This window comes from Chionomys nivalis, chromosome 4, assembly GCF_950005125.1.
Source record: "Chionomys nivalis chromosome 4, mChiNiv1.1, whole genome shotgun sequence".
Lineage (NCBI taxonomy): Eukaryota > Metazoa > Chordata > Mammalia > Rodentia > Cricetidae > Chionomys > Chionomys nivalis.
Genome location: NC_080089.1, coordinates 61,640,551 through 61,666,936, shown reverse-complemented (window position 1 = coordinate 61,666,936; position 26,386 = coordinate 61,640,551). Strand labels below are relative to the sequence as shown.

General features: G+C 48.5%; 1 protein-coding gene across 2 annotated transcripts in view; it reads left to right on the top strand.

The window, feature by feature from the left end:
* The window catches only part of Coro2b (coronin 2B), a 108,136-nt gene that overhangs the window by 31,689 nt on the left and 50,061 nt on the right, over positions 1 to 26,386 (top strand). For both annotated transcript variants that reach the window (XM_057766742.1, XM_057766743.1), the window contains exon 2: positions 19,181 to 19,381. In XM_057766742.1, the coding sequence (XP_057622725.1) occupies positions 19,181 to 19,381 (201 nt within the window). The remainder of the gene's footprint in view (positions 1 to 19,180; positions 19,382 to 26,386) is intronic.

Below are 26,386 nucleotides of genomic sequence, written 5' to 3'. Positions count from 1 at the left end.
TCCCTCAATTGTCTAACGGACCCAGATTTAAAAATTCTCCTGGATGCTGTGGGCCATTTTAAGAATCTTCTAGGTAAGGTCCACCGTGTGACAGGCCATGAATGTGCCATGCCAGCTTGTGGAACACAACATGCTCGGCCGATTCTGGACAGAGCCATCCACAGCGCATGTGCATGAAGGCCTGGCTTACTGAGAGCCGGGAGCTGGCTCTTGTGTGTGGAGCACTGTCATTATATGCCGGAGTCAGACAGGTCTGTGGGGAGACAGGCAAGAACTGGGACACTGGGTACAGAACTCACGCAGCCACACGCTTCCAGCTGTGCAGATCTGGGAGCGGATTTGGAGCTGGGGGTTACAAGGAGGATGTGTGGAAGCTATGGCTGAAGAGAGAGCGTGAATGTTCATATGTGTCCATACGCACGTGCCCTCAGTCAACTGGAATCTGAGGTGACAAGGGACTTAGATGGACAAAAAGCTTACTGAAATGAATGTCATCCAACTTACAAAAAATTGGGGGGAGTTTGGACACTGCAGGTGTCTGAGAAGATGTGGACCGAGGGGTTCTATTTTTTATCTGGGAGAAATCGCTGAGGTGGAAGGAAAGGATTTGTGGGAAGGTGGCGGAGCGAAGGAAGGGCACCCATCATGAACACTTCCTAGGTGTTCATCTTGCCTCATTCAATCCTCCCAGTCAAAGGCAAGAAGAGGGGTGTTATAATCTAGCTGCCAAAAGGGCCACCAGAGTCGGAGAGGTTCAAAATGATTGAGGGATTGTTAGGGCACAGATGCAGCCTAGGCCTGCCAGTCTCGCAGTCCTCACCTGCCATTGCATGGCGGCACTGGAGAATTGCAGCTAGGGACCCTGGAACCCAGAGATAGAAGAGCAAGGGATAGGTGTGCTGGCCACTGCCCTCTCCTGCATGTCTGCAAACCCTGGAGCTGGCCACTGCCTCCAGTCTCCTCCTCAGAGGGTCTGACCTGCTTCCAGACAGTCTCTGTTTATGATCTAATGTGTCCCTCGAGAGACATAGATCTACCTCAGCTTACTCAGAAAGTCTGTTCCAGGCCTCAATTCCATGCTGGGCCTCTGCATTCCCACCTAGCAGGTGAAGAGAAATGGGCCAACATGTAAGCACAAGTGTGCGTCAGGAGAACTCGAGAGTGTGTGGGTTCCCTGTCAGCAAGCTCAGTGAGGAGAGCTGCACCAGATGGACACTGGCTCTTCTCCTCACTCTCCCCTCCCCTGTCACTCCCACTCTCTAAGCTCCATGATGAGTCTTAGGCAAGCAGGGACTAAGGTACTTTCTCCTATTCACATCCAGTAGCCTCAATCTCAGGGCTCCGTTGAAGGCTTGCCGTCCCACTATGTTTAGAGGGCCCCTGGGAAGTTATGGCAGAATGCAGGGTTGACCTGTGAGCAGGCACCTGCACTACGCTTATGAGCGTCGTCCTCTGATTTCCAAACTTTCCGGCTCACTTGAAGAAGCCCTAATTGAGCAGCTAATGTGTCAAGATCTGCATGAAACAGTGGCGACAGAGGTGACCCAGGGTAAGTCCTCACCCTCCAGGAGCCCAGGCCGAGTGCTGTGGCATTCAGACTTGTGGAGCTACAAGGCCCAGGAAGAAAATTCATGAACTGGGTGTGGAGGTCAGTTGTTACAGCAATTGCGTAGCGCAGTCTAGGCTGTGGGCTCAATAGTGGCATCACGCAAAAAAGAAGGAAAGAAGGAAGGAAAGCAGAAGGGGTGAAGGGTAAACATACTGTGTGTTATATATACAAAAACTAAATCAAAAGCGGCGTCATGCACACCGTGCACACTATGCTTCTACTCCGCTTCACTAAAGAAGAAGAAAGAAAACCACCCTGGGGTGTCAAGATGGCCCATCAAGTAAAGGTACTGGCCCCTAAACCTGACAGCTTACGTGAGTCCTGGGCACAAATCCAAGAGAACCAATTTTCACAAGTTGTTCTCTTACCTCCATAAGCACACCATGGTAGATGCACAAACACCAGCTCGTGTGTGTGTGTGTGTGTGTGTGTGCGCGCACACACGCGCGTGCACATAAAATAAATAAAATTGTAATTAAAAATTTTTAGATGTGCTTTTTAAAATATTACTGATCAAAAAGCATCTTTCTAATTGGATAAACTCCTAGTAGGAGGCAGGCCTTCAGCCTGAGACACCAGTCAGTATTTCCTGTGTTGGTGGATTGTATTGTATTTAATTCTATGCTGTGGGAAAAGAGAGCAAGGTATGAGTTGTTTTGATTGAGAAATCAGAGGCTATCCCCAGTTCAAGTGGCACTTGAACCTGATCCAGAAGTGTGCTGGGAATTCAGTGGACAGAAAGGGAGGCTGCGGCCAGACGGAAGCTCCCGCAGGAACATAGGCTGCAGGATCAAGGAGGCACCAGCTGCGCCTGACGAGGGCACCAGCTTCTAGTCATTAGACTGAGTGCGCTGCCATCCTGGGCATGGACACGAGGCCTCTTTGCGTCTTTATGAAATGAAATAAGGCTGTGGAGACTCAGAGTGGCTGTGTGTCCTGCCCAGGGGCATGGTAGGAGAGCCGAATTTGGATTCGGGCATTTACTTTGGGCTTAATTCAAAGAAATGCTGGAACACAAGCTGCGATTTTTTTCAGTGTCATTCTGTAGGTAAGAGGAGGACATCTATTTTTTTGAGAAAGAGAAATAACCTGATCAAAAATTTTTTTCAGGAGAATGACAAATGTACAGCAGGAGATGGGCTTTCTTTGGGGGACTCACATATGTATAGGTGATAAAGATCAGGGCAGCTATCATTTTGCTGCCAGGTCAGCAGCCTCAGAGACCGACAACCATCTTCACTTTGCAGTGGTTCTCAACCTTCCTAATGCTGCGACCCTTTAATAATACAGTCCCTCATGTTGTGGTAACCTCCTAACCATAAAATTATTTCATCGCTACTTTATAACTGTAATTCTGCTACAGTTACAAATTGTACTGTAAATATCTGATATACAGGATATCTTATACGTGAACACACAGACACCCCAAAAAAGAAAGGGATCGCAACCTACTGGTTGAGCACTGCTGCTTTAGGGACACCGGTGATGACATTGCTCCACGTCACATGCTGATGAGAATAAAAGGGAAACTATTCATGTTTCCTTTTTTTGCTTTGACTGCTGGGACGCTCGGAACCCCAGTCTATGGTACTGTTTGTTCCAGGGAGCCCTTGAGAGCTGTAGTCCCTCTGTGGACACATTTTGCTTTGGCTTTGTTCTCTAGCCTAATCGTCCTTTAGCCTTCATTTCATCTGCTGTCATGCTGCTGTAAGATGTCATTTTAGTGCAGGGTCTTAAGAGTAGACTTTATCTGAACCTGGCGATGGTGGTGGCGCACACCTTTAATCCCAGCACTCGGGAGGCACAGCAGGTGAATCTCTGTGAGTTCAAGGCCAGCCTGCCTACAGAGCAAGTTCCAGGACAGCCAGGGCTACACAGAGAAATCCTGCCTCAACCTCCCCTACACACAAGAAGAGTAAGCTTTATCTAAACCACGTGGAAGTAACAGGAGCTTGTTTCTTCTCAGGAGAAATTAGGAGGAGGGGCGACTTCTGGGCATCTGTCCAAGCGCCAGGTGATTGACAGATGTGGTTCTTATCTTGAAAGGTCCTCCTCCTTGCTTCTTGAGGAATGACCAGGGATCACCAGCGCCATGAAGATAGATTCAGAGGCCCATGAACGTGCTTTGGTTTAATTGCCATGTATGTATTTAGTCTATATCAGTGATATCAAGTCTAAACTTGCCGAAAGGAGGCTCAGGCAGATGCTTAAGTTTCAGAATGAGACAGTTAAAAGAAAGGTCTAAGAGCTGGGGTGCAGTGTAGGATACTTTCCCAGCACATCCCAGCATTGCAGAAAACAAACAAAAAGCCAAAACAAACATGACTTGGGGGCTGGGACTGTAGCCAGACAGGCACTTACCATGCAAACATGGTTCAAGACCCAGAATCCAAGATGTTGTGGCACGCTCTTATAATCCCAGCGCTGGAGAGGTGGAAACAGGAGGATCCCTGGGACTTGCTGGTCCAGCCAAACAGTGAGCTCCAGGTTCAGTGAGAATAGCAACTGAGGAAGATAGCTGAAAATGACCTCTTGCCTGTGTGCGCCGCGTGCGCACGCGCGCATACACACACACACACACTTGCACACACACACACAGGCTCACAATGTCCAAACAAAATGTTATTTATATGGTTGGTAGAAATGGTGAAGGTTGTCGGGTGGTGGCGGCACAAGCTGAGTGGTTGTGATTCACGCCTTTAATCCCAGTACTCAGGAGGCAGAGGTAGGTGGATCATCTCTGTTAGTTCAATCAAGGCCAGCCTAGACTATACATTGTAACTGGAGGTTTCTTTCCCACCCTCCGGTTCCCGAATAACCACTCTGAGGCCTAATATTAATTACAAGCTGTTTGGCCTATTAGCTCAGGCTTATTATTAACTTGCTCTTACAACTTAAATTAACCCATTTCTATTATTCTATATTTTACCACAAGGCTTGTGGCTTGTTACCTCACTTTTAATTCTCTAGCAGCTGCTATCATTTCCCTCAACTCTACCTTCTTTCTCCCTGTATTCAGTTTGACTTTCCAACCTAGCTATATTCTGCTCTGCCATAGCCCAAAGCAGCTTCTTTATTAACCAATGCTAATAAAACATATCCACAGCATACAGAGGGGTATCCCACATCAACACAGCGAGTTCTAGGACAGCTAGGGCTGTTGCACAGAGAAACTGTGTCTCAAAAAAACAAAAGACAAAACAAAACAAAAAATGATGGTAGTTGATGGTTGTGCCACCCACATAGCGACGTTTGGAAAATTCTACCCCCATTCTACCCCTTGTCAGATGGATGACTAAATTGAGTCCCCAGAGGACATCATGTGTCTGTGAGTCTTGCCAGTTGTTTCAAGCCATGCGGTGAAGAAGGGCTTCCCTCTCCAACTCATTCTACATCCTGAGGATAGGGCTCTCCTGGCTATCTTACTTTTGAATCTTTACACGGGGATGTGGTCCTCTTGGGAGCAAGAATGACACAAGATGAGAGAGAACAAAACCCAAAGCCTGACTGACCTTGGGTGCTCAGGAAATTAATGATGACAATGGTGGCCAATGGGTGGCTGTAGGGGCAATGTGGGGTGTGTGTGGATGTGTACTCAGTGTCATCTGGGGAGGGTATGTGACACAGCATGTATAAAGATGACCTTCACTTGAGTGTGGACTGCTGGGCCAGATGTGCCTGGGAGCTGCCAGTGGCTGGGAGGTAAAGTCAGTTCAGTCTGTCATTCATTCTGAGTCAGAAAGGTTTCATGGTATCCCCCAGTTCAACCAGAACCTGCTGTTGAGTCCCAGCGCTAATACCTTCACCAAGGGGCTCTCTACTTCTGTCTTCTTTTCTTTTTCATGTGTGTATGTGTGTGTGTGTGTGTGTTTTACATCTTCATGTGTGTGTGTATGTTAGTGTGTGTGCTATACATTTTTGTGTATGTATGTGTCATACATCTTGGTGTGTGTGTTAGTGTATGTGTTATAAACCTTCATGTGTGTGTTATACATCTTGGTGTATGTGTGTGTGAGTATTATACATTTTGGTATATGTGTTACATATTTTTAGGTGTGTGTGTTATACATCTTGGTGTCTGTGTACTATATATCTTCATATGTGTGTGTTATACATCTTGTTGCGTGTGTGTTTGTGTTAGTGTGTGTGTGTTATACGTCTTCATGCGGGTGTGTGCATGTGTGTAAAGTTCAGAGGTCAATGTTGGGAATCTTCCTCAGTCACTCTCTACCTATATTTTAAACCAGGGTTTTCTTGCGGAACATGAAGTGCACTGATAAGGCTCGGCTGACTGACCAGTGAGCTCTACACATCCCCCTGTCTCCACACCGCAGCACTGGGATTACAAGCATGCACCACTACCCCCAGATTTTTATGTGGGTGCTGGGAATCCAGTCACTCACTCATGCTTGCATGCCACCCACTTTCCTCATGGAGCCTCTCCCTACCCTACCATTCCTTGAATACCTTCGGTGATGAGGAGCTCACCTCTTCCCAGCTCAGTCCATCCTACCATTGGCCATTGCCGACTCCATTAGAGACTAAAGTAGCTCACCCCGGGAGCTTCAGGAGAGGCACCCCACATCCGTTCACTCATGGGCATGTTGGGAGTGCCTCCATAGGCAAGCTGCCCAAAATCCAGGGTGCTGCAGAGGAAAGAGCAGGCACGAGCTCTATCCTTGAGGAGTTTCAATTATGCTGCATACCTGGTTTTTACATGGGTGTTGGGGGTCTGAACTCAGATATGTACATACAAGTACATTGTCAATGGCACCATCACCATCTCCTCAGCACCACCACTTCAATGTATTAGCTCAGTTTGTACAGTCTTACCGTGTAGCCTAGGCTGACCACACACGCACTATTCTCCTGCCTTAGCTTCCCCAGATCTGGGATTGTAGGAATAGGCACCATGTTCAGTTTTCACTGTCTGTTTTTCAGATGAAGAAGGAGGCTCAGAGTGGTGCCTGCTTGGGGCAGCACTGCAAGGAAGCAGCCCCCATCTCTCACACATCCCTCCCTATACTCAGGACACCTAGACTCGCTAAGGCAGTCAAGCAGAAGCCAAGCCTGCTACCAGCGCAGTTCCTGTGTCCTTTATCACCCTTTCCTCCCCAGCAGAGGTCATGCTGGAATCCTAACAGCAGGCACAAGTGAGAAAACTTGACATGCGTGACCTCCAGTCCACCCCGCCCACAGCTGTGCTCCGTCCACCTCCTTACCCCACCCAACCCATCCCAGGGGAGAGCAGTGGGTGAGGTCAGCCCTCCCACCCACCACGTGAGCCAAGGCCAATCAGGAGGACTGGGAGGCAGCTTGGGCCAGTGATGTGCATTCTTGGGAGAAGCCCAGGGAAGCCTTCTGTTTGTCCAGAAACCCTACTGTAGCTTCATCATGGTGTCCTGGGCCCACCTGGGAATGACAGTGGCGAGAAAGCTGACTGTGGGCTTGGGGGCGGGGCACACTGCATGCTAAATCCCAGGTACCAGAAAGCCCTGTGTATTAGTTAATATTGTCAACTTGACAGGGTCTGGAAACACCCAGGAGACTCATCTCTGGGTACATCTATGAGGGAGTTTCTAGACTGGGTTCACTGAGGTGAGGAGGCCCACTCCAATTGTGTGTGCCACGCTGATGCTGTAGACCTTGGACCAAATGAAAAGGAGAAAGCAAGCTGAACTCCAGCCTGCACCTCTCTCTGCTTCCTGGCAGTGTGAGTTCACCGGCTGCCTCATGTTCCTGCCGCTGTGACTTCCCTGTGAACCTATGCTGGCTGGTTTTGTGTGTCAGCTTGACACAAGCTAGAGGCGTCAGAGAGGAAGGAGCCTCAGGTGAGGCGATGCCCCTGTGAGATCCAGTTGTAAGGCGTTTTCTCAATTAGTGATTGTGGTGGTTCAAGAGAAAACGGCCCCCAAAGGGAGTGACACTATTAGGAAGTGTGGCCTCATTGGAGGAAGTGTGTCACTGTGGAGGCAGGCTTAGAGGTCTTATATATGCTCAAGCTACACCCAGTAAGACAGACCACTTCCTGTTGCCTGTGAGCCAACGCTCAGCTGCTTCTCCAGCTCCATGTCTGCCTGTATGCTGCCATGTCCCAACATGATGATAATGGACTGAACTGTAAGGGAGCCACCCCATTAAATGTTTTCTTTTATGAGTTGCCATGGTCATGGTGTCTCTTCTCAGCAAGAGAAACCCTAACTAAGACAGGTGACCAATGGGGAGGGTTCAGCCCATGGTGGGTGGTGCTATACCTAGGCTGGTGGTCCTGGGCTGTATAAGAAAGCAGGTTGAGTAAGCCCATAAGCAGACCCCTCCATGGCCTCTGCATCAGCTCCCACCTCCAGGTTCCTGCCTGCTTGTGTTCCTTCTTGTGCTGACTTCCTTAAGTGATGAACAGCATGTGGAAGTATAAGCCAAACAAGCCCTTGCCTCCCCACCATGCTTTTTTGGTCATGGTGTTTTGTTGCAGCTATAGAAACCCTAAGACAGAACCCAAATATCCCTCATATGCCTTAAGTTGATTTGTTAGGTATTTTGTCGTAGCAACAAGAAAAGTCAGGATGAGGTGGGAGGTGGGCATGTTTGAACCCCCGCAGTCCCAGGTATTCAACCCAGGGTTTTGCACATGCAAGGTCAGTCCTCTCTCACTGTCCACATGCATAACTCAGGAAGTTTCTTAAAGTCAGCTTTACTGAGATCTAATTTGCATGAAGTTAAAACCACCCAATTTTGGGGTCCCCATCCCCTTGGGATCCCATGCTATGCATGTCACAAAGGCATGAAACTATGAAACCGTCTTTCTTAGGATAAGAAGCATCCCCTATTGAACTATCATTCTTAGGAGAGGTGCCCACCTGTCCTGTGGTCAGCCCTCCTCCTTCCTAGACCTGCCACAGCTCACCTGTGCTATCTTTATATCTGGGCTTCACCAGGATAACCCAGAAATGGAATTGTTCGGCTTGGAGCTCTTGGTTCTGCTCAGCTGGTTTAGCCAAGTTTGGTTGGGACTCGTGCAGGAGCTGGTGGGGATTGGTGACTTGGGCCTTGTATTTCTCAGCCATGTTTCAGCATGAGTAAGCCCCAGATTATCTTTCCAAGGTCAGCTTTCATCCAAACAACACCTTGTAGCCAGAAATATGATTTGTTTGACTCACACATAGGTTCTCTCACATTGGCTTCTTCAAAAGCCAAAAGGCAGGTCTGGGGAGATTGCCCAGTGGTTAAAAGCACTGGCTGCTCTTGCAGAGGACCTGGGTTTAATTCCCAGCAATCACATAGCAGCTCATAACTATTGTAACTTCAGCTCCAGGGACTCTGACACCCTCAAACAGACATACATACAGGCAAAACACCAATGCATATTTGAAAAAAAGAAAGAAGAAAAAAGACAAAAGGCTCAATCTTCAACAATTTAAAAAACAAACAAAAAAATAAAAGCAAGAGCTGGAGAGATGGCCCAGCAGTTAAGAGCACTGACTCCTCTTCCAGAGGTCCTGAGTTCAATTCCCAGCAACCACATGGTGGCTCATAACCATCTATAATGGGATCTGATGCCCTCTTCTGGCCTGCAGGCATGCATGCAGATAGAGCAACTCATACACATAAAATTAATTATTTAAATTAATAAAAAAGCAAAATAATATAAAAAACCCAAACCAGGGATTGCTCTTGGGTTCACAGGCTTGTCAGCAGCACCGTCCCCTACTGAGCCATGTCACCAGCCCCCCATGAAACTTCTGCGGAGGGTGAAGTCCCTCTTAGCAGCACCGATAGCCTATAGGGTCAATGCTAGAGGAAGGAGAGATAGAACCGCAGGCTTCGTTCTCTGTAGGGTGTTCTGGTGTATATGGACGTTTGTAGTAACACACACACACCCAAGGGCCCTCCCTGCAGAGCACCCACCCCACAGTGGAGCAAGTACTTCTATGGCAATAGCTGGCTAGTGGCAGACAGGGGTGTCTCCCAGGCCTGTGTCCCCTGCCACGGGTGGCACTTCTCCACTCTTGGGATCTTTCTGCCATTCCCATCTTGTCTGGAGCTTATTGCTCCCAGGAAAACCCTGTTTCCTGTGGGGTGTGGAGAGAGGACTGCAGAAGAGGGAGGGGGAGGAGCATCATGCTGCACAGGGCACAGAAGAATGGTGAGGATTGGTCAGGGTTAGTAGAGAAGCTCCTGGGTGGGTGATGAGGCCACTGAGAAGATGCCGGGAAGCTCCAGAGTGCGTGCAGGAGCAGGGTAGGGCAGCCCTGAGCTGGTCACAGAGCTCCACGACGGGCACTCTTAATACCTGAGAATGGCACTAAGGTTGGGAAGCTCCTCATTGGTCTGCCCTGTACAACTGTGTGCTCAACCCAGCAGCAAAGCACCTGGAAGGAACTCCAACCCAGACTCCAGACTGTGGGCTGTAAACTGTCACCACCACTGTCACAGGGAGACACACACTTCCTTGTTCCCTGGGAACTGGGGTCCCAGTGTATGCACCCGGTCAGTTCAGATTTTAGCAGCAGAAACCAGTCTGTAGAGTGTCGACAGTGTGGCTCTCAGGTGACCACACCTTGGATTTTAGATTATCAGAGAGAATCACCTGGGGCCAGGACAGGGAGGAGAAGGCATGTGTCTTTTTTGGAGGGGAGTATAGAGTTCATTTAGTTATTGAGTATAGAAAATGGTATAAGAGTAAGGGGTTATGGAGGGGAGGGGAAAAGAGGAGAGAGAGAGAAGGGGGAACAGAGAAAGGAGAGAGAAGAAAGAAGAGGGGAAGGGAAAGAGGAAGAGAGGCAGTAGTTACCTCTTCAGAAGCGGGGTGGGCAGAGATAGAGCGAAGGCATGTGTCTTAACTGCCTTTGCTTTTATCTGGGCTCTCAGTTCCAAAGGGTTAGAATTCATGACCATCATGGGGGGATCATGACAGCAGGCAGGCAGGCATGGCACTGGAGCAGTGCTGAACATTCTCATCTTGATTCACAAGCAGAAGGGAGGGAGAGAGAGAGAGGGAGGGAGGGAGGGAGGGAGGGAGAGAGAGAGAGAGAGAGAGAGAGAGAGAGAGAGAGAGAGAGAGAGAGAGAGAGAGCTGGTGATGGGAATGACATGGGCTTCTGAAATCTCAAAGCTTGTCCCATCCTCCAACACACCTCCTTTAAGAAGGCCACACCTCCTAATCCTTCCCAAACTGTTCCACTGACTGTGGACCAAGCATTCAAATATATCAACCTATGGGGACTGTTCTCATTCAAACCACCACAAAGTATGTAGAATGATCCCTGGGGATTCCTAGTGCTTACAGAAGGGTCAAGGAGCTCAGGATAGGGTCAGGTCAAGAGGGTCTGGAAGAAGCAAACTGAGAATTCTGACCGGATAACCATGACCCCAAGTCACAGAGGAAAGATGTCGGGCATGCTCATAGATGCTGGCACTGTGTCTGGTCTGTGTGTCTAACCTGCAGGTCACAGATCTCATGAAACCCAGAGCAGCCACGAATGCAACCCAATTCAAATCCTAAGCTTGCCTGAAACATCATGAGCTATTTTATGATATTTTTTTCTTTTTGTTAACTTTGTAAATGGCAGTCTCTTCATGGCAGTGACGGAAAGTCAGACAGACCTGGAGGGAAAAGAGGAGAAATCAAAAGGCATGGAGGAGACAGTGCAGAGGCAGCAGCCCCATCAGGGTTAGAGGTGCCCATGGGCAGGCGTGCCTGTCACCAGCTTTGCTCTTGTGTGTCAGCTTTCACTGTGTTCTGTCTTGCCTTTCCTCCTCCAGGCTTCCGTAGTTAGAGAGTGTCAGGAGGATGAAGAAGAGAGGGTAATAGCTTTGCAAGGCTCAGCATGGACACTGTTCCAGGCGGAGGCTCTGTGGGCAAGGAGGAGGAAGGGGAAGGTCATCTATTGTTTTCCCCACCGTCCTGGTTCTGACCCCTATGCTATGTAACGTGCGTGCCAGGCACAGGCTGTTGCATTAGCTCAGAGGTCCTCTTCAGAGGGGTGGGAGGAACGTGGGGAAGCCCTTGGTTTCCTGTGCCCCTAGCAGGGGAAGCACCTGTTGGCTTGGGTGAGGCTTTTTTTTTTTTTTTAATCCTTTTGGTCTGCCTTATCCTTGTGCTTGCTTTCTGGGGTTATGTTTATTACCTCCTGGCCTCAAGATGGCTGCTCCGTCTCCAGACTTTACATTGTCAGATGCAAACAAAGGCAGGAAGCCATGCCTTAGATAATGTGCTGAGAAAACTTTCCTTGTTTGTCTCTTTTCTATTGTTAATTAAAAAATAAGATCTTTCCCATCCCCTCCCCAGCAGATTTCCTCTGTGTGCAAGTGTGTGTGCATGAGTATATGTATATGTGTACATGTGTGTGCAAGTATGTGCAGATGTGTATGCATGTATGTGTGTATGTATGTATGCGCAAGTGTATGTATGCAGGTGAGTGCACGCAGTGCACTCAGATGTTACCCATCAGGAGCTGCCTGCCTTATCATTTAAGACAAGTTCTCTCACTAGAACTTGGGGATCACCAATCAGGCTGGCCTCCAAATCCCATAAATCTGCTTGTCTCCACTCACTAGCACTAGAATTAGAAGCACATACCACCATACCCACAGTTGGGTCATGCTTTTTGTTTGTTTGTTTGTTTGTTTGTTTTTGGTTTTTACAATGGTTCTAGAGGTTGAACATAGAGCCTCATACATGTCCAGCAAGCATTTCCACAGATGAGAACACAATCCCACAAGCAAATGAACAAGTGCAAGGTTTACAGGCGGTGCTGGGGTTTGAACCAGCTTTGTCTGGCTTTAGCATCCCTGTGTACCCTCAATGCTAATAGGTGACAACTGATGGTTTATACAGAAGTTAAGTTCTACCAACCTCAGAACATTGCCAAACCTCATGGCACATACGGAGTGCCAGACAGGTGGCGGTCCAGATGCCCTGCAGGTACTGGGTGGCAAAGCCCCAGTGGGACCAGTTTACAAAGTTCTAACCTTAAGAAGTTCCAACATCCCCGGGAGGGAGAGGTCTCCCAGGAGTTTCCAGGAATGAGCTGCCTCTGCTAGCCTAATGTGGGCAGGCCGCTGGACCGGTTGGGTGTGACCAGGGTTACAGTGGCCATTCCTCAGGACCTCTACAGTCTGCTGGGAACACACTGTGCCCATCTTCAGTTAGGAGTAATGAGAGTAGCTGGCAGCCACTCCTGCCCCTGAGAGCAGGGCCCTCTGCTGCAGAGCCAGCACTTGCTCATAACTTCCCGGTGGTCTTATTGCTCAGCTGAACCTCTGGTGTAACCATGCTGGCCCTGCCCTGGCCTCCGGTGCCTGGGGCCTCTTCTGCATGATTCCAGGGACACCATTCACACTGTCCCTTTAGAAGGTGCAGCCTTCATGCCCCATATGATCCCTCCCAATTCCATTGTGCAGAGATACAGATGAGCTCTGCCTGCAGATGCCCAGGATAAATACGTGTGCCGTAAGTGGAGCCAGCCTGAGTCCACATTGTCATGTGAAGGCTCCGGCTCTTTGGGGTGATTTGAGTTTTGCCTGGAAGCCTGAAAAGGGCAGGGGAATGATGGCACCTGGCTATCCCATCCTTAACATGTCCTGGCAGGTGGCCACTGAAGTAATCATTCAGTCCTATCCTGGGTGTTCTTTGGCAGTTGCAGTTGGCTAACTCCTGTTTCATTTTCCTTCCGATTCTGTTAGCAAGAGTCATTTCTCAACAAACCCTTTGCTGGCCTTGCTGAGCCCTAGTCTCAATGACCATCTATCTTATCCAGGCCCAGGCTGGCTCTTCATGCCTTCTAATGCTAATGATTTGTCCCCTCACATGGCATCTTCCTGGTGGCCTGTGACTCTCAGACCTTCACACCCATCAGAGGTATAGAGCCAGGGGTGCAATGCTAGGCTGTGCCCCGCACCTAGCCATCCTGATTTACCTAAGCCATCTTTTACTCAGTCAGCTGTTCCCAAGTGTTCTCTTTCCTTCCAGATCCCAACCCGGAAGTCCCGAGTCTCCTGTGCCCTCCCACCACCTCCAACCCACACAGCACATTAAGCTGTGAGACAGTGGCCCAGTGTGCCAGCAATCGCACGTGTGCCCAACCTGTATTCCTTCTTACCCATGAGATTGCAGGCATCTAGAGGTGGCTTCACTCCTCTGGGTGTGATCAGGACGCCTCTAGGTTAGGGTGGCTTCCCATGAGGCCAAGCTAGCCAGGCCTTCCTGCACTAAAATCTTGTTGCCTCTGGGCTGTTGCATTGCTGCACACCCCCAGTTGGGGCGTCAGAGCTGGGAGGGCTTGAACATTGCTTCAACAGCCCTGCCCTTCTCAGGGTAAGGGGACACTAGTTCTCAGAAGGCAGTGCTCCTGTTCCATTCTGTTGCATGACCAGCACTGTGACCAGAAGCAGCTTAGAGGAGAGAAGGGTTTCCCTCAGCTACTGGGTTACAGTCCATCGGGAAGGAAGGCAGGCAGGGCAGGAGCCTGAAGCCAGGCCTGCTTGCTATTCCACACGCACACATTACCCCCAACAAAGGAACTTGATTCACACAGAAGTACGGCAGAAGGAGGACACTGCTCTCTGGCCCATTCCACTCTTGCTTAGTTAGCTTTCTTACACGCCCAGGACCTCTCACTCACTCAGGGAACGGTGCAGCCATCAGTGAGAATGTGTGCGGGCCAGAGTTTGCATCCCCGGCACCCATGTAAATACCAGGTGGATGGGGTGGGGGACTCCTGTAATTCTAGACTTGGAAGGCAGAAACAGAGGATCCCCAGAGGAAGCTGGCCAGGGAAGCAAGCCATATTGGTGAACTCTGAGTTTGATTTAGAGATCCTGTCTCATTAAATAAGGTGAAAGAGCCATGAAGGATGATTTTTACCTTGGGCCTCTACAGGTGTACATGCACACACATACACATACACACCATGAAAATGGGAATATAAATATATATTATATATATATGTGATGGGAATATAAATATATATTTATATTATGTGTGTGTGTGTGTGTTAAAGCAAGGTGAATGGCTCCTGAGCAATGATACCAGAGGCTAACACACCCACACATGCACTCACACAAACAAGCAAACATGAAGACACAAAGTCAGTTCCCCTTCATAGTCCCTTCCCCTCTCTCCTCCACCCTCTTCCCTCAGCTGCATCTCCTGCCTCTGCTGCCAGCCCTGGCTCAATGTGCCCTTCAAGGAGAGCTGCCGACTACCCTGCTATTCCCAGAGTAAGTCACTCTCTCCGAGTAGCACTCTGAGCTGAAAGGCTGTGTGGATCACACCATAGTCACCTAGGATGAGGCTGTGCCCCTTGTGAGTTGCGAGAGCAGCGGCTCTTACCCAGGAGTTGTTGGTCAAGGATCATAAAGATGGCCCCCTTCCTTGATAACTCAGAGTCTCCCTGCAAGGCAGTGAGAACCAAGCAGGGAACACCGAGGGTTACCAGAGGGGTGTTCACACAAAGCCCTTTTCTTTTCTCAGCAACATGAAGTTCAATCAGAAAGTTGCTGCTCCAGTTTCAAAGTCTTCAGCTGGGGAGGCCCCTTGAAGGGTTTCTATGGCTCAGGAGGAGATATGACTCACATGAGCATGTGTGCATGCACACACACACACACACACACACACACACACACATATGCCTATGCATGCAGGAACATGCTCTGGGCACGTGGCTTGGCGCCTGCTTCTCTGTGGGCAGGGTGATGCAATGCCTACTTTCCTCCTTGTGATTGACAGTACTAAAGCGTTCTCATTATCTGGAGTGCTGAGGTATGCTTCCTCTCTCCTTTTACAGAGATGTCACAGCTCCCACCAGCAAGCCTCCCCGCCCCCTCTTGGTGGTGATCCAAAGAGGTCTTCTCCTGGGGAGGGGAAGGGACAGCGAAGCCCTGTCGCCAAGTTCCTCAGGGACACCTTATCAGCTCCCCTCCTTTTCTTTCCACTGCCAAGTGACAGGGAGCCAAGCCCTTCATTGTTGGTGCAGCAGCTTGAAGCCCCACTGGCCCTAGGGACCAAAGGATAGACTAGTGTGAGACCATAGGGCCAGAGAGAGATAGCATTGTTCCCTCTGTCCCCTGGGCAGCACAGATGTCCCTCCCCTGGATACACGTATGGCACCTCCATCATTTGGAAGGTTTCCCTGCCTAGGTCTGCATGACCATAACCACATAGCCTTGCTGTGCCCTGGCTCGGAGACTTCCAGAGATTATCACTCTTCAAGAGGAAGGACCTCCTACCCTGGAGGATGTCTAAACAGAGTCCCAAACCATACAAAGAGCAACGACCATATTTTAGATCTGCCTAGCTCAGCTTTGAGCCTCAGCTGTGAACTAGCCTTGTTTATAAAGTGACTCTGTTTGGCCAAACATGGAGAATTCAAGACCAGCCAAAGCCACATAGAGAGGCCATATCAGAAAATGAAGAAATACAACGGTAGAGGCTCGGATTGTAGCTCAGGTGGTAGGTAGAGTGCTTGCCTAGCATGCATGAAAGTCAAGATTTGATCCCCAGCACTGCAGAAACTGGGGGAGGTATCCTACACTTGTAATCCCAGCACTTGGGAGATATAGGCAGGAAGACCAGACATTCAAGGTTATCTTGAGCTACAAATCAAATTGAGGCCAGCCTGGGCTACATGTTCTAGAAAGAGGAGAAAGAGGCAGCATGTCAGCATGCCTATCAAGAGCCAGTCACATAGACTTCTTATCTATCGCTGCACCTGAGAGCTGGGAGCTGGGGCAGTAGAAAGAGGGAAAGGACAGAGAGTGGGGGAGAACGGGGGAGGGGGAGTGAGAGGAAGTGGGGAGGCATCGGTGGAGGTGATGTCAGCTGAGATGATGCCCCTGAGGGCTCCCCTGGAGTAGCTGGGGTAAATTTAGATGTGGGAGACTCCTGAGAGCCTGAGGTGCGCATGCTCTGTGTTGGGCATGAGCTGGGAAGCTCAGCGCTGACTGCCTATGTCCTTGGAGGTGAGGGGCTATTAGCCTCCCTTCTGTAAGAGCAGGTGGAGGGGGCACAGAAATTCAGAGTCTTGTCCAAGTCACACAGCTGGGATGGGACTGGAGCCTAGGTCTGTGTCGCTTCCAGCCTAGGCTTGTGGCCCTTCCCTTGAAGCCGTGGGAGGTCTCACAATGTGGTCCTCACTGGAAATGAGCAGGTCCCAGGACCCAGCCACAGGAGGCACTGGAGATGGAGGTTTTCTGAGTTCTCTCACTTGTACTGGGTTGGGTGCCCTTGAGGATGTGGGAGGGGCTGGGCCTCTATCATCCCAGAGACCTGACAGGGCTTCCTGAGTGTGGAACCCTGCTGGGCAGGCCAGGAGGAACTGCTGGAACTCAGCTCTGATCAGAAGGCCCTGGTCCCTCTTCCTGCTGTCCCCAAGAGAAATCTGGCCCCCCTGGGCTAAGGGCTATATCAGCAGCAAGAAGGGGTCTGAGGTCAGCTATGAGGCTGGCCCTGAGGTTGAACTGTGGCTGGGCAGAAAAAAAAGAGCATGCCCAACCAGAATGGCACTGGAAGAAACTAGAATGGGCAAACACAGCACCTCCCTATGGAACTGTGGAACCTAGAATGTTCTATCTGGCAGGGAGAGCGTGATTTCTGTAATTTCCCACTCAGGTGGCTAAGCAGGTGACAGACCCATAGTGTATTTTTCACACCATGTTTATTTTTTAACTGATCTTTCTTTTCTTTTTTTCTTTTTTTAGCCTCGTTAGCACTCATTCACAAAAGTATCAGTGACATCAAGTCTGGAATATGTGTTATATTTTTTTCTAATGTATATTAAAATAAACATATAACAGTTAAATTTAAAAACTTCATCTCCTAGTCAAGTGTGGTGGAGCATGCCCTTAATCGCAGCACTCGGGAGGCAGAGGCAGGCAGATCTCTGTGAGTTCAAGGACAGCCTGGTCTACAGACTGAGTTCCAGGACAGCGAGAGGTACCCGTTAAGATCCTGTCCAATAAACAACCTTTTGTCTCCTAACTGGGTGTGTTGTAGTGCTTACCTGTAATCCCAACACTCAAGAGGTGGAGGCAGGAGATCAAGAGTTTAAGGTTATCCTAGACTACAGGCTAACCTGGGCTATATGAGACCCTGTTCAAAAAAAAGTATAAAGATTCTTTCTTGACATTTTGGCTAAGATAAAGTGCTGAGTTTGTGAGCCAGCTCTGTGGTCACTACACAGGACCATTGCTGAGTGCCTGCCGTGTGTGCCCTGGCTGGGCTCATGCCTACATTGGTAGGGCTTCCCTGCAAGAGGCACCATCCCATAGATGCCATGGTTCCTCCACTCACCCTCCACATGTATCAACAGTAAAGTCTGCTGACTAATCAGAGGCTAGACCATGGACAGTGGGCAGGATGGGCTGAGGAGAGCCTACTAGAATAAGACTCTCAAGCTTCAGGGAGCTTCTGTGCCATTTAGGGGTGGGCAGGGAAACTGGGTCAGCATACTGAGTGTTGGCCCGACTCATAAAATACTGCACTGGATTGCTAGACCCAGCCTGGGACCTGGGAACCACATCTTTGATGGAGGAAGGTCATTGGTTAAATAATAAAGAAACTGCCTAGGCCCATTTATAGGCCAGCCCTTAGGTGGGTGGAGTAAACAGACAGAATGCTGGGAGAAAAAAGCCGAGTCAGGAGTCGCCATGATTCTCCCACTCCAGACAGACGCAGGTTAAGATCTTTCCTGGTAAGCCAGCTCATGGTGCTACACAGAATATTAGAAATGGGTTAGATCAATATGTAAGAGTTAGCCAGTAAGAGGCTGGAGCTAATGGGCCAAGCAGTGTTTAAAAGAATACAGTTTCCATGTAATTATTTCTGGGCATAAGCTAAGCCATGCGGGCGGCCGGGTGCTGGGGACTCAGCCCTGCCGCTCTTTATTACAACACATCTTCAAGAAACGGCGCAGGAATTCAGAGACCGCCCCCACCTTCAGTGATTCTGATATAGGTGAACTTTGGGTCACACGTTGAGGACTTCACTCCGGACTCAAAAGGCTCAATGCTCAGTGCCTTCCCATATACATACTCAGTCTTGTGGCCTTGTGCCAGTCATTTAACCTCTCTGTGGACGGTAGCAAAGCTGGTGATGATGGTGGTGATGAGGAAATGTAGTGACTTCCTTCCTTGAGCATAAGGTGGCGCCCCCACCCCTGCCACTGGCATTGTCCTCTGTCTTTGTGAACACTCAGTCTACTTAACATCCAGGGCAGAGTGAAATGAGTTTGGGCAGTCAGGACACCATCACGTGTATGTGGCTGGCTCACTGTGTCACATGTCATTGTCACTGGTAGTGAGAGGACCCAGTACTCTTTCCAGAATAGTGTTGGGCACGTGGACAGTAAACAGGAAAGTTGTGAACATCCTCCTGCTGGGCTCTGTGTCAGAGAGACCCTCTCAGCAAGCAGTCAGCACACTGTAGGCCCCATGCTCTTGGCGGCTGCATCTCATCCCCCATGAAAGTGAACCTGAGGGACCATTTGCTCGCTGCATCTCTGACTCTCCAGTGCCCTGCCCAGCTGCTTCATGAATAGTCAACCTAAACTTGCCTCTGTCGGTCCCTTGCAGATGTCCTGGCGACCGCAGTACCGCAGTTCCAAGTTCCGGAACGTGTACGGGAAGGTGGCCAACCGGGAGCACTGCTTTGATGGGATCCCCATCACCAAGAATGTCCACGACAACCACTTCTGCGCAGTCAATGCCCGCTTCCTGGCCATAGTCACCGAGAGTGCAGGAGGTGGCTCCTTTCTTGTCATCCCCCTGGAGCAGGTAGGTGGCCCTGGTTCCCCTGAGACTCTGAAGGAGGGCAGGCCTGGACCTGGGAGTCCTGAGATCTGCATCTAGATGGGCTTGGAGGACTGGAACACTGTCTCTAGGACCAGCCTGATTTCTGCCGTTCAGTCTCAGTGTCTTTTGATATAGATGGGGAGGAAAGTCGAGACATCTATGGGTACTTTGGGATCTGCAAAAAAATACTGTACACTTCGGAACCACCCTCTGCTGGGAGGCTGGCCACCATCTGCTGGGTCCTGATGCCCACTCCCTGCCTGGAGGCTTTCACCATGGGGGCTGCTTACATGACTACAGCAGGTTAAAACCCACAAAGCTTACTGCTGCGATTTTGATGCTGTAGCCATTCAGGCACAGTCCCAGGAGGCCTGTGGGAGGTCACGAGCCCCAGGCAAAGGGCTTGCTGTCAGTTTTACTTGTTTATGCCTGAGCTCCTGTTCCTGGCCTGACTCATCCTGGCTCCAGGAGGAGGTGCTTATAGAAGCAACACTGGTTCGAGAAATGCAGTCGGCTGGTAGGGGGGACAATTTCCAGGCTTTCTTCCCACAGAGGGGGCACAGCTTTGAGGACTGCATAGGACACATCCTCTTTCCCACCATAGGGTCAGCTACAGTGGTCATGAGGACAGCACTAGACCTCAGAAGGGCCTAAGGAGCAATGGTATAGAGGCTGGAGGTGCGGTCTTTCACATCTGCCAGCCAGGAGGCCTTCCTTATGTGTGTCTCTTTTGCTTCCCTGTATTGCTAAAGCAGGGTTGTAACTCCTCTCCCTGCACTGGCCACATGGGCCTCAAGTGGCAACAGACTTGAGTGTTGCCCAGGAACTGCCCCGCAGGGGTGTCTTGGTGACAGTCATTGGTGAGCCACACAGTAGGGATGGGTTGTTGTTTCCTTGGTGCAGTTGGCAGCTTTGCATATGGACCTCTGAAACACAGCTTGCCTTTCTTTCCAAACCAGATGGCCTCAGTTCTCTGCCATGGGAGCTAGCTCAGCTCCGGGCAGCTGTGCAGGCTTTGGGCCCCTGGGATGGGTGGAACAAGCCCACTGATGCGCCACGGCATGTTCTACTTCATGACTTACGGAAGTCGACACTCGGTGCCTTCTTGTACAGCAGAAGTTCTAGATGGAATCAAGATATAAATGTTTAAATGGGGCAGAGGCAAGAAGAAAGCGGAGAGGAAGAGAGAGGGGAGAGAGCCTGGTAGGAGGTACACATCCTTAATCCCAGCTCTTGGGAGGTTGGGGCAGGTACGGGAGTGAGATTTTTATTAAAGGAAGGAAAAAAGGGAGGGAGTGAAAGAGGAGTGCTGGATAGCAGGAAAGAATGGAAGGCATTTTAAAAGGGTTTTATAGTAATTTTAAAATTATATTTATTGGGCTGGAGAGATGACTCAGTGGTTAAGATCATTGACTGCTCTTCCAAAGGTCCTGAGTTCAATTCCCGGCAACCACACGGTGGCTCACAGCCATCTGTAATGAGGTCTGGTGCCCTCTTCTGGCCTGCAGACATACAGACAGAATATTGTATACATAATTAATAAATATTTTTTAAAATTATATTTATTTTGTGTGTGCATGTATGTGTAATATATATGTAAATGTGTGTACTCTATGTGTAGTGTGTGTATGTATGAGTGGTATATATAGGTATATGTGTGAGTGGTGTGTGTATGTGTAACATGTGTGTTGTGTGTGTGGTGCATGTGTATGTGTGTATTGTGATGTGTTAGTTGTGTGTATAGGTGTGTGTGTGGTATGTATGTGTGTGATGTGTGTGGTGTGTGTGTGAGTGTATGTGTGTATGTGTATTTGTGTATTGTATGTATATGGTGTGTGCATGTGTGTGTGGTGTGTGTGTAGTGTTTGGTGTGTGTATGTGGTATATGCATATGTGTGTTGTATATGTGTGTGTAGTGTGCGTAGTGATTGTGTGTGTATGTGTGTATGCATGTGGTCTGTGGTATGTGTATGTGTTGTATGTATGGTGTGTGTATGTGGTGTATATATATGTGTGATGTGTGAGTGGTGTTACGGGTGTGTGTGTGTATGGTGTGTATATGATGTATATGTGATGTATGTGATGTGTGTGTGTAGTGTTTGGCATGTGTATATATGTGGTATATGTGTATTGTGTGGTGTATGTACATGTGTGTATGTATGTGGTATGTGTGTGTGGTGAATATGTATAAGTGTATATGGTATATGTGTATGTATGTGTGAATGGTGTGTATATGTGTGAGTGTATGTGGTCTGTGTATATGCGTGTGGTTTATATGTATGTGTGTGTTGTATATGTGTGATATGTGTGTGTGGTATGTATATAGTGTTCGGTGAATGTGTGTATGTGTGTGGTATGTGTGAATGAGTATGTGGTGTGAATATGTGTATTTGTGGTATGTGAGTAATGTTTGGTTTGTAGTATGTGTAGATATGTGGTGTGTGTATGTAAGTGTGATGTGTGTGTAGTGTGTGTGTGTGATATGTATGCAATGTGCGTGGTATGTGTGTATGTATGTGGTATATGTAGTGTGTTTGTGTATGTAAATGGTATATGTGTATGTGTGTATTTATATGGTATGTATATGCAGTGTGTGTGTGGTGTGTGTAGTATTTGGTGTGTTGTGGTGTGTGTGTAGTGTTTGGTGTATGTGTATGTATGTGGTGTGTATGGTGTATGTGTGTATGTATGTGGTGTATGTACTGTATGAATGTGATGTGTGCACTGTGTGTATGTGGTATATGCAGTATGTATGTATACATGTGTATGTATGTGGTGTGCATGTATATGTGTAATGTGTATTATGGTATGTTTATATGCGTGTATTTGCATGTGTACATATGTGTATGGTGGGGGGTAGGGTATTGCCGTGGTGCATGCGTAGGATCAAAAGACAGCTTTCAGAAGTCAGTCCCTTCCCTCTGCCATTTGGGTCCCAGGAATGGAACTCAGGTTGTCACAGCACCTTTATCCACTGAGCCAGCTCGCTGGCACCAGAACACCATGCTGTGTGGAAAGGCATGATTTGTCAAAGCGTCTCCTCAAACCAACCAGGAAATGATTGATACAATAGAATATATTTGCAAACAACTAAACTCCTGTACCGCAATGAGATGCCTGAACAAAATGAAAAGGAAACCACGTGTTTGAGCAGAACATTTTCGGTACATAAGAAATGAAAGGTGGCCAGGCGATGGTGGCGCACGCCTTTAATCCCAGCACTCGGGAGGCAGAGGCAGGCGGATCTCTGTAAGTTTGAGACCAGCTTGGTCTACAGAGCTAGTTCCAGGACAGGCTCCAAAGCCACAGAGAAACCCTGTCTCAAAAAACCAAAAAAAAAAAAAGAAAAAAAAAAAGAAATGAAAGGTGTGTGCTCTGGAACATAGGGAGTCCAGAAAGCACAGTACAGAGGAAAGTGTACAGAAGACGTGCACAAGCAATTCACAGAGGATACACGTTTAACAGAGAGTGCCCGGGACTGCGGGATGTGGGGAACAGGTGTGAGTGAGGTGGCTGGGAGATGCCTATTCACCTCTGACGACAGCTGCCAGCGCTCCACCTCAGGATGCTGTTTGGGCAAACTGTCTTCAGGTGTATTTAAAATGTTAGCAGTTGGTGTGGTGGAAGAAGCTTATGATCTCAGCACTGAGGAAGCAGAGTTATCCCATGATTGCCTTTGGGTTATGTACCAAGTTCCAGCCAGCCAGGACTATGACAAGACCCTGTCTTAAAAAAAAAAAAAAGAAAAGAAAATATCAGATATGGTGGCACATATCTGGAATCCCAGTACTAGGTGGTAGAGGCAGGAGGATCACATGTCCAAGGCCTACCTGAGCTACACCGGGACCCTGTCTTTAACAGATGCATACACTCAAATGTTTGCAACTTTAAAAAAACATATTTTTTTTTTTTGAAACAGGGTCTCACTACATATAGCTATGGCTGGGCAGGAACATGCTATGGGGACCAGGCTGACCTTGAATTCACATTGATCCGCCTGCCTCTGCCTCCTGAGCACTGGGATTAAAAGTGTGCACCACCGTGCCCAGCCTGTCTGCAGCATTTTTAACCTCCAGTTTATTGTTGTTATTATTTTCATCAATAGAAAAAAAGCTTCTCTGGAAAATTGTGCCTTAGTCACTGTTTTATTGCCGTGAAGAAACACAGGGCAACCCCTATAAAAGAAAGCATAATTGGGGGCTTGCTGATAGTTCCAGAGGCTTAGTCCGTGATCATCATGGCAGGGAGCGTGATTGGCAGGCAGCGTGGTGCTGGAGCAGAGCGGAGAGCTCCGTCCTGATCCACAAGTGAGTGAGAGAACTGGACTTAGTAGGAGCTTCTGAAACCTCAAAAAACACCCCCACTGACAGACACACTTCCTCCAGTCTGGCTACACCTAATCCTTCTAATCCTACCAGAGAGTTCCACCCCAAGATATGAGTTTATGGGGGCCATTCTTATTCCAACGATCACAAATTGCTCGAAAACTTCTAAATTCTGTGCTCTATTTAGAGAAGTAGCCCTCCTGGAAGCAGTGGCACACACGCACACACACATACATACACACACACACACACACACACCCTCTCAACCTCATTTGTTCACATTCCTGAGGCTCCACCATGCAGTGGGTACCCTGATTCACAGGTGTGCTGTAGTAGTGGAAATTTGCCTAAACCCTGCAGGCCCGTCACGGAGGAAGCAGCTGGCACCGCTCCCTTCTCGTGGATTCTGTGGTCAGGCAGACAGGCCCTGTTCCGCAGTCTCCAGGTCATTTTCCACACCTCTGGGTGGTGAAGAATCCTGAAGGGTTTTCGTTTACTCGGGTTACATCCATCATCACTGCGTGTTAATCACAAACATGACGTCATCTTGGACTGGGGACGCAGCTCACATGGTAGGGAGCTTGTCTAGCATGCACGAAGCCTTGGTCTCTTATAGCTCAGGATACCCTCAAACTCACTATATAGCAGGAAATAACCTTGCTCTTCTGATCCTCCTGCCTCCTCCTCCTGAGACCTGGGAGAATTACAAGCCTGAGCCACCATACTTGGTCTACGCAGCACTGGATCTTGAGACCAAGGCTTCGTGAGAAATAGTATTTTCTAGAGCCCCAAAAGTTAATGAGGGTTTAAGGTCAGGTCTGGGTGGTAGAGTGTCCACCTAGCATGGGTGGCTCTTGGTTAGGTTCCCAGCACTGAAAAAAAAATGAATGAGAAAGGGGCTGGAGAGATGGTTCAGCGGTTAAGAGCATTGCCTGCTCTTCCAAAGGTCCTGAGTTCAATTCCCAGCAACCACATGGTGGCTCACAACCATCTGTAATGAGGTCTGGTGCCCTCTTCAGGCATGCACGCAGACAGAATATTGTATACATAATAAATAAATGAATGAATGAATGAATGAATAAATAAATAAATAATAAATAAAATGAATGAGAAAAACAGCACTGTTTTCTACTTTTCAAATTCCCTTTTAATATTCCTCTGGCCTGACGGAGGACAGCTAGGTTTTCGCATCTGCTTCTGTATTCAGCCTGTGGCAGTATGACAAGAGAAGCTGCTTTAAAATCCCATATACAAGTAGAAAAGACAAGGTTTCCTTGAGTAAATTGGGAGCATGGTGACCTTGGGAGAGAGTTGAAGGGGAGGGGAGAGGAAGATAGGGGAGCAGAGAAAAATGTGGAGCTCAATAAAATCAATTTAAAAATTACTAATATCTTCCAAAAATTAAAAATAAAATCCCATATACTCATGAGACTGGACAAGCAGGATGGAATGTGGGTGCTGTGCCCAAAGTGGTTTTGACCCCATGGGTCCCCTGAAAAGGTCTTGTGTTTTACTTAATGTTCTAATTATTTATGGAAGGTGTCTTAGGTAGGGTTTCTATTGCTGTGAAGAGACACCACGACCACAGCAACTCTTATAAAGGAAAACCTTTCATTGGGACTGGCTTACAGTTCAGAGGTTCAGTCTAGTATCGTCATGGTGGGACATGGCAGCATGCAGGCAGCCATGATGCTGGAGAAGGAGCTGAGAGTTCTGTATACTGATCCACAGGCTGCAGAAGGAGACTGCCACATTGAACATGACTCGAGCCTATATGAGACCTCAAAGCCCACTTCCACAATGACACACTTCCTTACACAAGGACACACCCACTCCAACAAGGCCACACCTCCTAATAGTGCCACTCCCTATGGGCCAAGTATTCACACACAGGAGTCTATGGGGGCCATGCCTATTCATGACCGCAAGAGGTGCCAGCAAGTGCCGTGGCATGCATGTGGAGGTCAGAGGACAACCTACCACAGTTGGTTCTCTCCTGACACCATGTGGGCACAGGATCAAACTGGGGATATCAGCTTTGACAGCCAGTGCCCTAACCAGCTAAGACATCTGATTGGTCCCTGGAAAGGTCTTGAAGTGCCCCCCAAAGACCCCAGGTCACATTTTGGAAATCATACATGCAGAAGGACATTAATAAGAGAAAACTATGTGTAATGTGCTGTTTTGAGAGGAAATGCATATTTGATCTCATTTACAACCCTTATGTATCTAGAAAAGCCCAAAGGAACATTAGTCAGTGTTAAAGGTGATTAGTTCTACATTTTAAATTTCTTCTTTCTCCGTGATTTTGTTTTATAATGAGGACTTAAAGCATTCTGTGTAGAAAAAGCATCGTGGGGGGGAGGTGGACAACATGGAGGGCGGAGAATACAAATCAGCTGGGAGAGTGTTTGCTTACAAGAGAGTGTTTGTTTACAAGAGGCCCTGGTCCATCCCCGGGTGTGCAGGTCTCTAATCCTAGCACTTGGGAGATGGAGAAGTTCAAGGTCATCCTTTGCTATGTAGCAGGTTTGAGGCTAACCTGGATTACAGGAGACCTTCACAAAGGACAAAGATAGGCCCTGTCCACAAAATCTGCAGACAGCTGTAATGGCAGTACTGAACTCAATCTTACTTAATACTTTGAGATTCGGGAAGCCAC